Source organism: Bombus impatiens, unplaced genomic scaffold, assembly GCF_000188095.3.
Source record: "Bombus impatiens unplaced genomic scaffold, BIMP_2.2 scf_0487, whole genome shotgun sequence".
In the NCBI taxonomy this organism is placed as follows: domain Eukaryota; kingdom Metazoa; phylum Arthropoda; class Insecta; order Hymenoptera; family Apidae; genus Bombus; species Bombus impatiens.
The window spans coordinates 1,408,957-1,423,242 of NT_176906.1; the positions used below are offsets into that span (position 1 = coordinate 1,408,957).

Here is a 14,286-nt window from a genome sequence, read left to right on the forward strand (position 1 = left end):
GTTTGGCGGTTCAGCGCCTCGGGGCTGCCAAGCAGTCCGGTAGGGCGGCTCCGGCGACGAGGCGCGGTGTGACAATGGTCAACACACCGCTCCATCAGCGGTGGTATTAGGCGCGCGGGGGAGGCCCCGTTGCGACGCCCACAGAGGTTCCCGGGCCTCTCTCGATCGCAGCCGGGAAGGTTATCGTGGAGGTTTTAGTCGGTTGGAGTCCGACACCACCACGCCGCTTTCCCCAGAAGCGGCCTGGCGTCCGTGCGGATTTCCTCCACGTAAAATATAAAAAGATGATGACCGCCGGACACGACGAATCAGATTCAAACAGTCTTTCGTCGAGTACGGTTCATCTCTGTCTTACGAAATTCAAGGATCGTGGTCTGACCGTTAGACACGACATAACAATTGACATTGTATCATATCTAAAAGGGACAGTCCTTTAATAATCAAGCATCCAGTAAAATCATACAGCTCACTTTGTAATCTATCTGTCTGGCCTGTAACTCCTTCCCTCCGTCAATCCGTTCACAACCGCGAGTGTTCGAACACGTACAATGCGAATATAAATTATACGAATCAACGAAACGTCGATTCAATTTGACGTAGCACGAAAATTGGCCAAGTTAAAAGGAATAATCTTTGGCAAAATTATTGGAATTCTTCCAGATTAACTATTTCGTTGTGTTAGTTGGCCCGGTTTGGAACTTTTAGAATTTCTTATATACCGTCGTTTTTTTTTGTTAACTCTGGTAAAAAGCATTAACGATTAAATTGAATTGTTCATTTGACGTAAAAGTTGTAGAAAATATTCTTATTTCAGCGCGTGTAAAATCTTGAAAATGGAGAAATTTTCCTTGAAAGAAGAAAACCGTCTCTTGTTTACGACATTCATAAGAGAGGGGAGAAATAAATATTCATAAAGACGGGTGCCATACATCAAGGGAACACCAATCGCGTCTCGCTACAAGCATTTCGCGTCTACACACGTGTATTTAACTTAACGTACTAGTGCACCCTGCAATTGCTATATCTCTCACCCTATTTCCTGCAAATAAACTGCGTCAAATCGAAGATACAAGACTCTGGACTAAATGAAATTTCCATCTAAAGGATCATATTGCAAATTAACTTTAGTTGTACCGTATTTCTCATTGAACATTCGTCTAAACAATATCAAAAACTTCGATGTGATTCTTAATCCTGATTAAATTTTCTTCGTGCTTGAATTACATTTTGCACAGCAAAATCGATAAGCATTAAGAACACTTTAAATTCAAGTATCTTCTAAATCATTTTCTGAGACAAATGGTTCCAAAAGAAAATAGATAGAAGAGACGAGAATATGAAGGAAGAAAAATAGGAGTAAAATTTATCGATTCTATGGACGAGTAAAGGCGAGGACCTCTGCTGACTTGGCAAATCATCGTTCTTCCAATGACATATCGTTTCGCGAAGATAGCAAAACCAGATCTTTGACACCGATTGTTATCGCAATTGCAGGAAACTGATGCATATCGAAAAGTGAATTGGAAATGCTTGTTACGTTTACTAACTTCCTTTTTACGATCTTCTTCCGTGTCGTTTCCTCTTATTAAAAGGGAGGCTAACATTACCGTTTCCTTGAGATCAAGGCTATGCATCTTATTTTCTTCGACTGGTGCAAGGTTCCTATGTTTGAATTCGAGCGTAACTTGCGAGGAAGCACTAACAAGGAACTCCCTTCCTCATTTTCATTTTTCTAATTTAAGAACGTTGCTTATGACGTGCGAGAAAATTCATGAGGAAATATTTGACGCATTCTGGTAAAAAGTAATTGCAATAAATATTAAATGAAATATTTTGTATATTTCCAAGAATCTATATCGGTATAATTATATCACTGAATTTTTACCGTCTAAGAAGATAATAAAAATAAAGAATTACTAAGGTGGAGGTAACCATCCCAGAAAAATGTTAACGATGTGTGATACTCGATCAATTTTTTCTTCTCTGAGGATATAATATTGAACTCGACGTGTATATGTTAAATAAAACAATAATACAACAGATTTCTGATTTGTTGCATATGCTGCAGATGGAAGCGTAAAGCCGCACGATGTGACTGCAGTCAAATTTAATAGCGCCATTTCTCATACGGTGCTATCGTTCCAATCGTTGTTCTCGGTATACATATATACAGAAAACTCGACTTGCATGGAACACGTACAAGGAGATTCGTACATGTGTGCACCTACCGCAATGGAGAACACAATGCGGCTTGACCAGTTACCAACATTACCACCCAGATTTTCTTCACTCGTAAAAAGCTCAGCCAACGGGTAAACAACGCAACCCCTTCCAAAAAATACTTTTCTTAAATTTTACTACTTTCTCGAGCTAATGTTTGCATGATTTCTAACGCAAATATAAATATGAATATGCAAGTGAATATTTTCGAAATACGAATTACACGCTATACGTATTATACGTATACGATTCGTGTAAGAACACTTTAAAAAAATGTGTTCATGACCTAACACGTACTGCAGTTACAAAGTTGCTTTGTAGGTAACCGTATTCCAGTTCTCATCATTATACAGTTCCCGCCAAACTCGTGTTTGTTTCGAGTTTCCGTAATAAGTGATTTTTATGCATTTCCTACCTGCATGTTTTCGTGCAGTACGTGGTGCAAAATTTTTGATGATTTCGACGTTGTTGCATCCCACAAACTGGTCACACTCACCTGTAACACAAAATGAAGAAAATATTACGTTATTTTTTAACATATTGTTTTCTTTTTTCTTTTCTTCTCTTTTCTTGATAAAGATATGGATCGAATATAAATTCGGGGATTTCAGAATTACGTATTGCCAAAGTAACTTGATAAAATTTGCTACGACGTTTCGCACACTCGATTAGGCGCATCACCGCAGCTGTTTCAGTAGTTTGTACTCGAATATAACGCGAAGTTTCTCCTCGAACAATTAGTGGTTTTATTACCTCCCAGCGTCGTGTAACCGTGTACACATCCCGTTCTGCTGTCCCACTTTCCATATCCTGATCTTTAGATTATAGTTCTAGCCGAAAACTAGCACGGATCCACCAACGTGAAAATCGATCGCAACTCAAAGTCCTAAGATCCTAATCGCATATCTTGAATGTATAAAAAGGGACGCTACTACAGGAACTCATGTAACAGGAAGAAATCTCTTAATCAAATATCTTTCCTTAATTTGTTTAAAAACTTTTCTACGAAGATCATTAAAATTCCCATCGACAATTTAATATTCTTGCAACCAAGTACCAATGATTCTCATCAATTAGTCTCCGATACCTCGTGACTTTAGAAATATTGAAATACTCTCCAATCATTAGTGGAGTCAACTTCAGTAGGAAGTCAAAGGAAATTAAGCTGGAATTTCGGGACATAAGTAATTAAGAGTGAGATATCGGCGACAACACAAAGGAAGCAACAATCCTCTTACAACGTTCGAATAACTTTATCCCTGACCTATTTTCATCGTTTATGAGGTTGCACGAAGTGAACCCATCGAACGATGGCGTCAAAGCAGAACGACGTTATATCCGGGCGAGAGGTAATGAGATCTCTCCTGCCGATTGTTCTACGAATGGCCGGCTGGAAACCAAGAAAGACATCACGACCAGCTGCCCCGTTTCATCCTCGATCGTATTTCTTTTCTTTTCCCTCGTTCGAGGATGTAAAATCGAAATCGAAATCAATTCGCGATCCCATCTATCGATACATGAAAATTCTAATAAAAAGATAGCGGAGTAAATTTCGAGGACTTTTATGAACAAACGAGAATTTCGCAATCTACGGGTGACTTTAACAATATGAAAGAGACAGGAAATATTTTATTACGTTGAATTCATCCTTGACCTATATCGTCACTTCAGGACGATTCGGTAGAAATTTATCTTCCATGTTACCTGTACAACGGAGGACAGAATAATTAGATCTGGTTTTACAATTTCCTCGAGAATGGAAGATAGAACTGAGCAATGAGAATAACGGCGTCTAAATACCGCAGTAAGATCTGCAAAAAGTAATCTGCCTACTATATCTGCTCGTTATGACGGACCAGTGTACAATAGCCATTTTACATACACATTGGTTGTTCGAACGTTTAATTGCTACATAGCCACGATTACGCGAACACTTTCTCAAAGTATCTAACATCTTTTTCACGCGATTATTTAGAACGTAGAAAGCACAGGAGTATTAGATGAGAACTATTTTTTACAACAAAGAACCACCGACGAAAATATTCGCGTCTCGTTCGGAATTTGCACAAGACGCGTGTAGCATGTCAAATGAAAAACGCCAAAGGAGAAACTTTTGCGAACTTTACCCTTACGAATTCAGAAATTATTCCAACGTTTACCGAACCTCTGTGCTCCAACATTTGCACAAAGATCACGTACAAAAACGAACAGGGAACTGCCCCGGGTCAACCGCCTACTGCACTGAAATCGAAGGAAACTTCGAGAACTTCGAAATTTATTCGCTGTGTTGGACGAATGCTCGATAAACGGCTGTATTTTAACGCGGCGATATCATTTTTTTCCCTTTTACAGCAAATAACAATAAATATCGATCGTATTATCGCGAATCGTCACAAACGCACGGTTTCTCCGACTTAAACAACGGCTCAACGCACACAGTCAGATATCCATGGTTCTGTAAAGGTACATTTCTGCATAAAATAATCGGAAAAGTAGAGCGTCGTGAGTGATTCAACAATTAAACGTTTGCGTTCCTCGATCCGAGAAACGGGACGAAACGGAAGCCTAAATGCGCGTTTTCGTGAAACGCATCCATGCCTTTGGAAAGAAATATTTTCGTACCCAGCCCGTTAACCCCGGAGCGATATTAAACTCGCCGATGCGAAGACGCGAAACAGGGAAGCTCCGTGAACGAGGGAAAAGCTTTGCCAGCTTTGACGACAAAAATTCGTCGCTGTAATAAAGAGGATGGAAACATTCGCCGCTGGTAAAATCAGCTCGAAAGTGCTGCTTCGAGGCAAAGAAGAAAGTCGATTATGTCCACGTTCGATGGACATGTACGTACCTAATTACTTGGCTCTACCTATTATAAAACGGTTACTTGGCTTGGAAAATGTAAGAGCCGACCGTAAAAGACGACGACGACGAACGGTTTGAAAAAAAAAGACGAAAAAGAAGGAAAATGAAGCTTCTCGTACGAAACGTATTCACTTGACTGCGGATGCTTTACTAGTTAGAAGAAAGAAATTTTAATCAGAACGAATTTCAAGACTTGTTTGTTCGTCGACCTGCGTAAACCGCGTTTACCTCGAAAACTGAAATTATATATCTGAGGGAAATAATGAGTTTTCTATGCCCGATGATACGAGAAACAGGATAGTTCGTCATCAAATTGTTCGAAGACAGTCTACAGCGGATCGCAAATAAGTTTTAAATATCTTGATCGAACTTTCAAATTCGGATTTCCTTGACTTCGTGTACGCAGAATTTCCATTTCCAACCTGTTCTTATCTAATATGAAAAATTTAGGCCTGCTCGAAAGCGTAAGATATGATAATCGATACGAAATTTGTCCTCGCTTTTCTTTTGAAAAATCCAATCTAAAATACAATTTAGTGGTGATTAAAACCAAATATTTAATGACTAAATAAAATCAGATATATCGAGCGCAAATTTAGTAATAGAAACAAAATCGCATATCATAACACAGCACAAATACGTCTCGATGAAACTTCTCTCGTTGAGGAGTGTGCAACGACGATCTTAGGTTTAAAACTACATCTAAACCTGTACGAAACCCAAAGGAAACGCAAGGTATGCCGAAGATAGTGCGGTAAGAGCCATAGCTGTTGAAAATAGTTCCATTACCCTAACCGGAGCTACGTTAACCCCCTATGTGCCTCGGTGTAGAGAAGTGGTAAATCTCTATTCTTCTGAGACGGCGAGATGACGTGAGGCGAACAGAGACAAGCGAAATCGAGGCGAACAACCGCATTTACGAGGATAAAAGATAAATGCTTTGGAAAAGGGTCGCGAAGTTTGAAAGTGCCGCTTTCCATGCGGAAATGTATTTACGCTAAGGCCAGAGTCGAGGAAATCGAAAAAAGGGGGAGGACAGGGTCGCAGGAAACGAAAGGCCCGACCACGGTAGGAGATCAAAGAATAAGAGAAGGAGGATGAAGCGAAGAGAAAACGAGAAAGAAGAAGAAGAATTAAGAAACAGATCGATAGAGGCAGGAAAACTAATCAGTCGTTCGCTTAGTATAGAAGGAAAAATAGAGAAATATCGTTAGGTATAACTTGGCTGAATTTTTTGCCCTCCATTCCAGCCCTTAGACGCTAACCACAAGTGTCTAGCTGGCGGCGTTACTTCATTATCCGGTGAAAGAAAGGCCGCCCACGGCTGTAAAGTCGTGTCCCTCTAATTAAATTTTTGTTGCCAGCGAACGAGCGCCACGAGTCGCTCGTTTGCACCGTGTCCGACTGGTTGACAAACGAATGTAACTTCCGGCTGTTTGGATTGCCCTGAGACTCTGTCCGGCACTTTTGCCGGCTCGTCTAGTAAACTACTTTCTAAGTAATCGAAAAGAAAGAAGAACGGTAGATTTTCTTAGAGAACGTCGCGCAACTCCTGTAATTTTCAAATTCAACGCGGCAAGGAGAATGAAGAAGAACGATACCTCGAATCACGTAGGTATAATTAAATCTGGTAACCGCACTGGCGCTCTCTCGGCGCCAGACAACGGAATAAATAAACGCAAGTTCGAACTACTCGAACTGTCGGTGAATCAATCTGGAATACACGATTGTGTGTGTATTTTTCGATGAATTATCGAGCATCCTAGCGAATACTCGACGATTGGAAATATAATTTTCTCGCACAAACGATGTAAAGCCGGTTTGAAAAGTTTCTGGTAGCAATATTTTAATAATTTATGTTTTGAAAATATTTTATGCTTCAATTGCGCTGAACATCGCGCTACAACGTTCGATATCGCGCAAGGTTGTAAAGCTCAAGATAATAAAGAAAATCGTTAAGTATGCCTATGAAGATCGTAAATCCCACAAAAATATAGCGCAATAAACGACGTCATTCTTGGACCTGGTAAACCTAGTACAAGCTATTCTCGTTGCACTTGCACCTTGAATGAGCATTTAAAGAGAACACGTCGAGCAACTTGCTTGCATCGGGCAAGTTAACTTGTTAACAATGTTACAAAAGATATCGTTGTATCAAGATGCGTACTTTTAGACTTTTAAACAATACTAAATGTTCCGCTTAATCTTCAATTATAAATTATCGTAACAACTTTTGAGTACATCCGTCCCTACTCGAAAAACAATGACCCAAAAGTATTCATGGTAACGTTGCTTTCCAGAAAATCTAGCGCAAGGTTACGCCATCGTCTGCCAACTATGTAGGTGCTTATTAATCGTTTTAACGACGGGAACAGTGACTTTAAACGAGAGACTGAGCGAGCAAAGAACTTGTCCGCCCGTTTATTCATCGTATTACTAACAATGTGGGGCGAATTTAAATTGGTCTACTAATTTTCTGCTTTGATGCTGTCCGTGACACAATAATCGTCGAAATTGGGCGCGAATCATCGCGGACCAAAAGGGAAGACAGTGACAAATGGAGGTTAAAAGAGGTAGACGAGAGAAAGAGGCCACACGACGAGTAGCACCTTGCCACTCGAGTTTATTTCTGAATACCCTGAGGACGACGTCACACGATGACCAGAATAGCGGGCATCTACGTCATGTCTGGGTAACCCCGAACGAATTTTGAAGACAGACACGCAAAAGTAGCGGGAAAAGGGAGGAAGAGATAGAGACAAGACGTTGATGAAGAAAGATGAGAAGATGAAACGAATTAGAGTCCAACAGGCTGGTGAAAAGGACACGATAGAAACACGATGCTAAAGGCCAGGATAGGAAGAAGAAAAGGAAGGGACGAGCACGAGGAACGGTGAATGAGAAGAATTCAAAGCGTCAGCTACGCAAGAACACCGAGAATTCGCGATGAAGAGTATAGTCGTGCTCGTTTATTGCCAAACCATTCTTCAAACACCGTCTTGGATTTTCAGCTATGTTAATGTGACGAGCCAAGCCTGTCCTGAACTTCTAACGATGCCAATTTATTCGTTGAATTCTGTCTGGAATCCTGATATCACGATGGTTAATATGCCACATATAATTTACCACTCCAAATCAGTTAAATCACAAAGCCCGGGATTTTCCGTTATTCGTCCATCGAGAACTTCCTGAAACCTTCTCGTTGCCAATTCGTGAGTTAAATTATAGTCAAATTTTGGAACGTCTCACGCTTACCATACACGAACTCTTCACCTTGTCTAACATGTTTTATATTCAATGATATTACATTATCTGTTTAAAATTGTTTCTCACTTTCTGTGATTATACATAACACAAGAATATGTTAAACAGTTTTGTATATTACATTTTGTGGAATTTAGAAATTTAAATATATTGCACATTCCACGTTATGTATATATATATAATATAATAATATATATTATATTACTATATTAGTTATATTAAGTATGTTATACTTAGCATAATATCAAACAGGTACAATGGAAATATGATAATATATTCAGCACATTAATTTATTCATAGAAGCCTTTCTAATTTTCAATAGGTAGGAAATTTATGTATACGTCATATCATGTGGAATATGAGAACTAATTTCATATTGTAAAAACATGAAGAGTATTTAAAGAAGTTAAATTAGACGATCGTAAGAATAATTACAGCTGAAGATCTTAAGACATTAAACTCTATGAATCCAAGATCGTGAGAACAGATAGACTATCGATCCTGAAAACTCGAACATGAGTTCAAAGCAAAGGTAATCATCAAAGATCACCACAAGACTTCAGGACTTCAAGCTCCATGAGTTCATCTAGAAGTCCATCTTGGACCACTTCATAATCTTAAGACTTTAAGTTCCATAAGGTCAGTGCCAAAGAGATTCGCTCGAAGACGAGATTGGAGTTTTGTGATATCGAACTTGTCAAACCCGGCATGGTTGTGAAGCTCAGAGGTATAACTGTGTGATGATGGCAGAATTTTGGAATAACCCACGACGAATCCTTCTACCTCAAAGATCATACAGCTCATGGAAAACAAGGTTCTCCGGCTTTGAGATGATTCAAGTCCAATTGAAAAATGCTCATAGAATACACTTCAAGAAACAAGTTTTTTTTGGAAGGGAAAGGAACCTTATGCATAATGTAATCCAAATTCATGAAGGAAAACCTCGTATGCCCGAAGAAAAAACCTGTGCCACCTCTTAGTTACAAAGAAAAATCGATGTTCATTCATTTGAGTAGATGGCATACACAAAAGCCAAGAAACGATCGACTAATGTTTATTAGCGCTTACATTTTCTTCTATACAGACAACGTTGTGACGCCATCTTCTCATATTATTAATAACCATTTAGAAAGTGAAATTTGACTTCAATTCTATACTGCAGTATTCTCATTGGTATGTAAAACATTTTCCAATAAGAAATCAAAATTTTTCAATTTTTACACTTATAGTGTTTTCTACAGGCGCTCATTAATCGTTCTCGGGATAAGTTTTAACTGACTCCACAAACTTGGAATGATCCGCAACAGACTATCATAGCTTTATTTGAGGATTAGTGTATCTACGTGTGGTGCAGAGGAAATTACTAAGCAGAAATTGTCTTCATTCTTACCCTGTCTCAAATATTTGACACAAGACGACAAGATTCATCCGCTTACGCCATCCAGAAACCTCAGGTGACGGAAATAGTTACCGAAAAAGGGAGACGCGTGCAAAAGTATAAGGGCAAGAATGAATGTGCACAGCTATTTGGTGTTAATACTTTTACACAGGATGTAACAACATCGAACGGACTCATGGTAAAAAAATCAATTTCGATGTCCAATTAAAGTAACAACATCGTATTTTAATTATCTCGACTTCCATACATTTGACTATTTTTTGCTGTTAGCAAAACATTACTGTAATAGCAATGAGTCACGAAAGGTATTCCAACAATTCAGTTATTTGCTAATTAATTAGCTAGTTCGGTATTTGGAATTGCGGTTGCAATCCGTAGAGAAACAAATTCCAGACCTTCTGATACGACATTACTCTGAATCACATAAATCATGAGTGAACAGAGAAATGACAATAGAAATCGCCTGACTACTTGCATTGATACCTAACCCAGTAAAACGTAATTTCACATGTCTGAAATACTCGTAAATCTTTGCAAGAGAATAATCGATACTTTTCTGCTACAGATTATTGTAGTTGGTGGTGGTAGCTTCTTTTTTTCTATCTTATTAAATGAAATATGTGAACGATTGATTAATTATTTAGGATAGAGTCTTTATAAAAAGTATTTCTACAAGCTTCCAAAGCATAGTGCAAATTTCTATTTACCTGCTGTCCCATTTAACGTAGAATACATCACACTTTTCATTACGAGTTTGCGCTGCACCAGATTCACAATGGTCCATAGAATAGATATTACCGGCAACCACATATTCAATTGTAATATCAAAGTTGTATATTGTAAATTTTCGAGGACGATCCTTTCAGATTCGCAATCTTTCAACAGAATCGTACAGTTCGTTAATTATATAGATATCGAATGGCAACACTTTCTTTCTCGTAACAGCTTCTCCAACTTCAATTGCACTTTAACAATGTCGAAAAAAAATTTCTCTATAAAATTGTACTTATTATAAAAGGAGCTACTGTGATAATATCCTCTCAAACGCTATACAACACAATTTTGTACGCAATTCCCGAATGTTGTGAGCTCGTTAAAAAGTTGGACAAGTTGGAAAAGTAGCAAAAGGGAAATGGAGAGATTATCGACCGTAGATACGAAACGGAGTCAACGAGACACGTCTGAAAAAAATCTCAACACGAGACAGCCCAGATATCGTCATACGTATAGACGATATATAATACATAGACAGCAGTTACATTTCTCACATACTCGTGTCGTGTCATCACACAGAACTCGAAACATTTACCACATCAGCGAAATACTTCCATCCAGCTTAGTCCTCGATCTGTTACCAACAATTATAATTTCCTTTCTTTGCTCGTTTTTAGCGATATCTTCGTTGCATATTTTACGTATCTTTATTCTTCGAAAATAAATTATCTAATAGAGTTCGCTGAAACGCTGGCTTGATGAAGCAATAGCCTCTATAGACTTCGTCATATCACAAAGTTTCCGTGTTATACTTCGATTTTCAACTTATTTGTTTATCGACACTTCACACAATTTTATTTAGCCTATCACACGTACATGTTTTCTAATACAAGTTCCAGGATATATTCTGCAAAAGATCATTCGATCATTTTCGTCATTATCCACCTCGATTGAGATATATATTTCCAATCTCAGAGTCCACAATGGCGCGCGCTGGCGCTTCGCCAACACGCTTCCTATTTATTTGTATTGTCACGCCTCTGCACGTGGTGGCGGTTCGATGACACGTGACACGGAAAATTATTCATGAACGGGTTACGATTTTCGCGAGCTCGCTACCGATGTCAATGTCGATAATTCGGCGGAGAACCGGTTCAAATAACTACCAAATGAAACACGGAAAATACTGACAGCTCGGAATCTTTGTTTTGTTGAAAAAACAATTTCGAACCGTTCGACAGACGCACCTGCAACATGCGTGGGCACCATTCGAGAATCGACTGCTCGTACATACCCTAAATTTAACATTCTCGGCGACGCTCCACATTAGAAGAATCATGTCTATACGCAGCATCTTTCTATGTGTCCGTATGCGTATACATTTAATGTTGGTTCCTGTGTGTGGATAGTTCGCTACACTGTGTGTCGCCTGTAAAGATATATCTACACGTGTGAACGGCCCTCCGTGTGCCCCACATGCAGGCAACATTTATAGACTCACATATCCGGTTTAGTGTTTTATATATTATGTATATAAATACTTTAGTCGTGCGATGAACCAGGTGCTTGTCCAGATCGATAAATTCCATGAGTATTGGAATGCATATTTAAATTATGATAATTCGTCATATGTAATTTTAACGGTAATGAGGGAAATTTATTAATAAACATTTTTCTAATGAAGATCTAGTGAGAAATTGTTTGAATTTCTATATATAGAATTTCTCGGTTCTATTATGCACTGTAACTTCACGATTCTCAATCGAGCGTAAAGATCTCTTCCACTAGAGCCGCTCTCAAATTTCTGCAACTGGCAATAAGCAAGTTATTATATGGCGATGCTGAAAATCAGGTGGAATTTAATTTCAATCCTCCCTCCTGCAGACGTATTGCATAAAATTCCCATGCGAGCTAGTCAAATATATTGTATAAATATGCATACGCGAATTAATATTTGTCCACGTGTAACTTGCGTAATAACGCACACGTAATACCACGAGAGTGTGCATCTTTCGATATTACGCATATATTCGTCTCTTCCATAGCTGAGCCGTGCCAAAATGCGAAAGTATTGTATATATCAACCAACGTATTATTAAACCATTGAGCAGAGATTGATGAAATATTAACGTACAATAATTCCTCCAAAAATTTCTTCTAATCATCGTCCGCTGTGTGCCAATCTAAATTTGCTAAACGGGAGAAGAACTAAGGACGCTTCACAGTCTTCGTGAGATAATTTTAAATATTTAAAAGCGGCATTTACTTTCCATTTTTGTAAGCACATGTGAGCGGCACAGTCTAAAGACGGATGAGTGATTTCAACACACGAATTGATAGCACGCGACGTCATGGACGCCCAACCTGGTGTTCGCCAGACACGATCTATCGATATCAGTTGGCAACAACGACTTGCTCATCAACGCCAAGTACATCGCTTAACGATGAAACTCGATCAGTTTGATGAGCTTGACGACTTATTCTTTTTCAGTGTTATATACTTATTCTTCCTCCTAATTTTAAACCTTCTTAATAATTACTCTTAATACATAACCACTTTAATAACAACTGCTCAACCTTAACTAGTAAAAAAAATTATTTTGATAAGACGAGAAGCGAACGTCATCAAAAAGACATAATTAGCCAGGAAATTTTATTGATACCGAGAGTACGCATGCAGCAAACGAGAATTCTCAGGTAAAGTAGCTTGTTAACAATTGAAATTCACTGCCTGTGAACGCACCCACATTTGTATGTACATTCTCCAGGACACAATTAGGTTTACGGCCACACCATTGCACGTGTAATACCTGCAACATGAATAATTCTATCAACTTCCCGAGAATCTGTACCGATATTAATCGAGAATAATCGTCGTGGATCCTCTTTCTCGCTAACAAATACGCTGACCATTAGCGTTCATAGAATCATCGAACGTGCTACTTCATTCCACGTATTTCAGATGTTTCAACGTACATGAGCAATATATACCATGCCAAATTGTGAAATCTTATCGCTCAATAACGAAGAGACCACGTTACTCGTTAATTATATGCTCATGATAAGATGCTTATAGATGCTTATAAACCTATGCGTTATAGTGTTTACACTTATAGAGATATCTTTTATGAATATATGTACGCTACACGGAATGGTTTGATGTCATTAATACTGTTATGAAACTCGATGTAATATGTTTAATTATTACATTTACACACTTAATACATTTTCAGATTGGTTTCAAATTTTACCTATACAGTCATGACGATCTTTTGTCATTATTAATGAAATTTCAAAATGTTTTACATAATATCTACAATATGGACTTAAAAGTTTTCTATGGTATGTGTTCAAATACTTTTGTGGAGCAAAATATAGCGTAGTTCTATACTATACTTTACGTTCATAAACATACTATTCGCATTCTACGATTTTTCAGCCGTCTATCACTCGTAATCATTAACAAAATTCTTTGTCGAAATTAGTATCAGGAAACTTTCCCACTGGGCCATTGCGCATTCAGTTAAGCTCTGAATGATTTATGTGCGTTGAAGCAGAGCTGAACAACGCTAACGTAGCGAATTGGCTACTATTTGTATCTGTTTTCGCGTTAATTGGTAAGATACGTCCAAAGATAGAAATGCTGTGACTGATGCTAGTCAGAGTATGATGAAACCGACTGCATACTCGACCACACGCTGATGTAAAATGAAATCAGAGTGGATTGGAACAATGGGACCACAGAGGAAGCTGAACCGCGGATATCAGCAGGAACAATCTAGCAAGCACGAAAATTACCATGCAATTAAATTACAAAACTCGATCGCGAT

The 14,286-nt window shown here is 38.5% G+C and overlaps 1 protein-coding gene across 6 annotated transcripts in view; it reads right to left on the reverse strand.

Moving 5' to 3' along the window:
• LOC100747372 (disks large 1 tumor suppressor protein) overlaps positions 1-14,286 on the reverse strand; it is a 537,264-nt gene that overhangs the window by 516,647 nt on the left and 6,331 nt on the right. For 2 of the 6 annotated variants that reach the window (XM_012387744.3, XM_012387743.3), the window contains exon 2: positions 2,636-2,716. The exons of 2 other annotated variants lie outside the window; for them this stretch is intronic. In XM_012387744.3, the coding sequence (XP_012243167.1) occupies positions 2,636-2,716 (81 nt within the window). Of the gene's footprint in view, positions 1-2,635; positions 2,717-10,449; positions 10,568-14,286 lie in introns of those variants that run through there. 2 more of the 6 variants (XM_012387741.3, XM_024368887.2) reach the window with 2 other exon arrangements.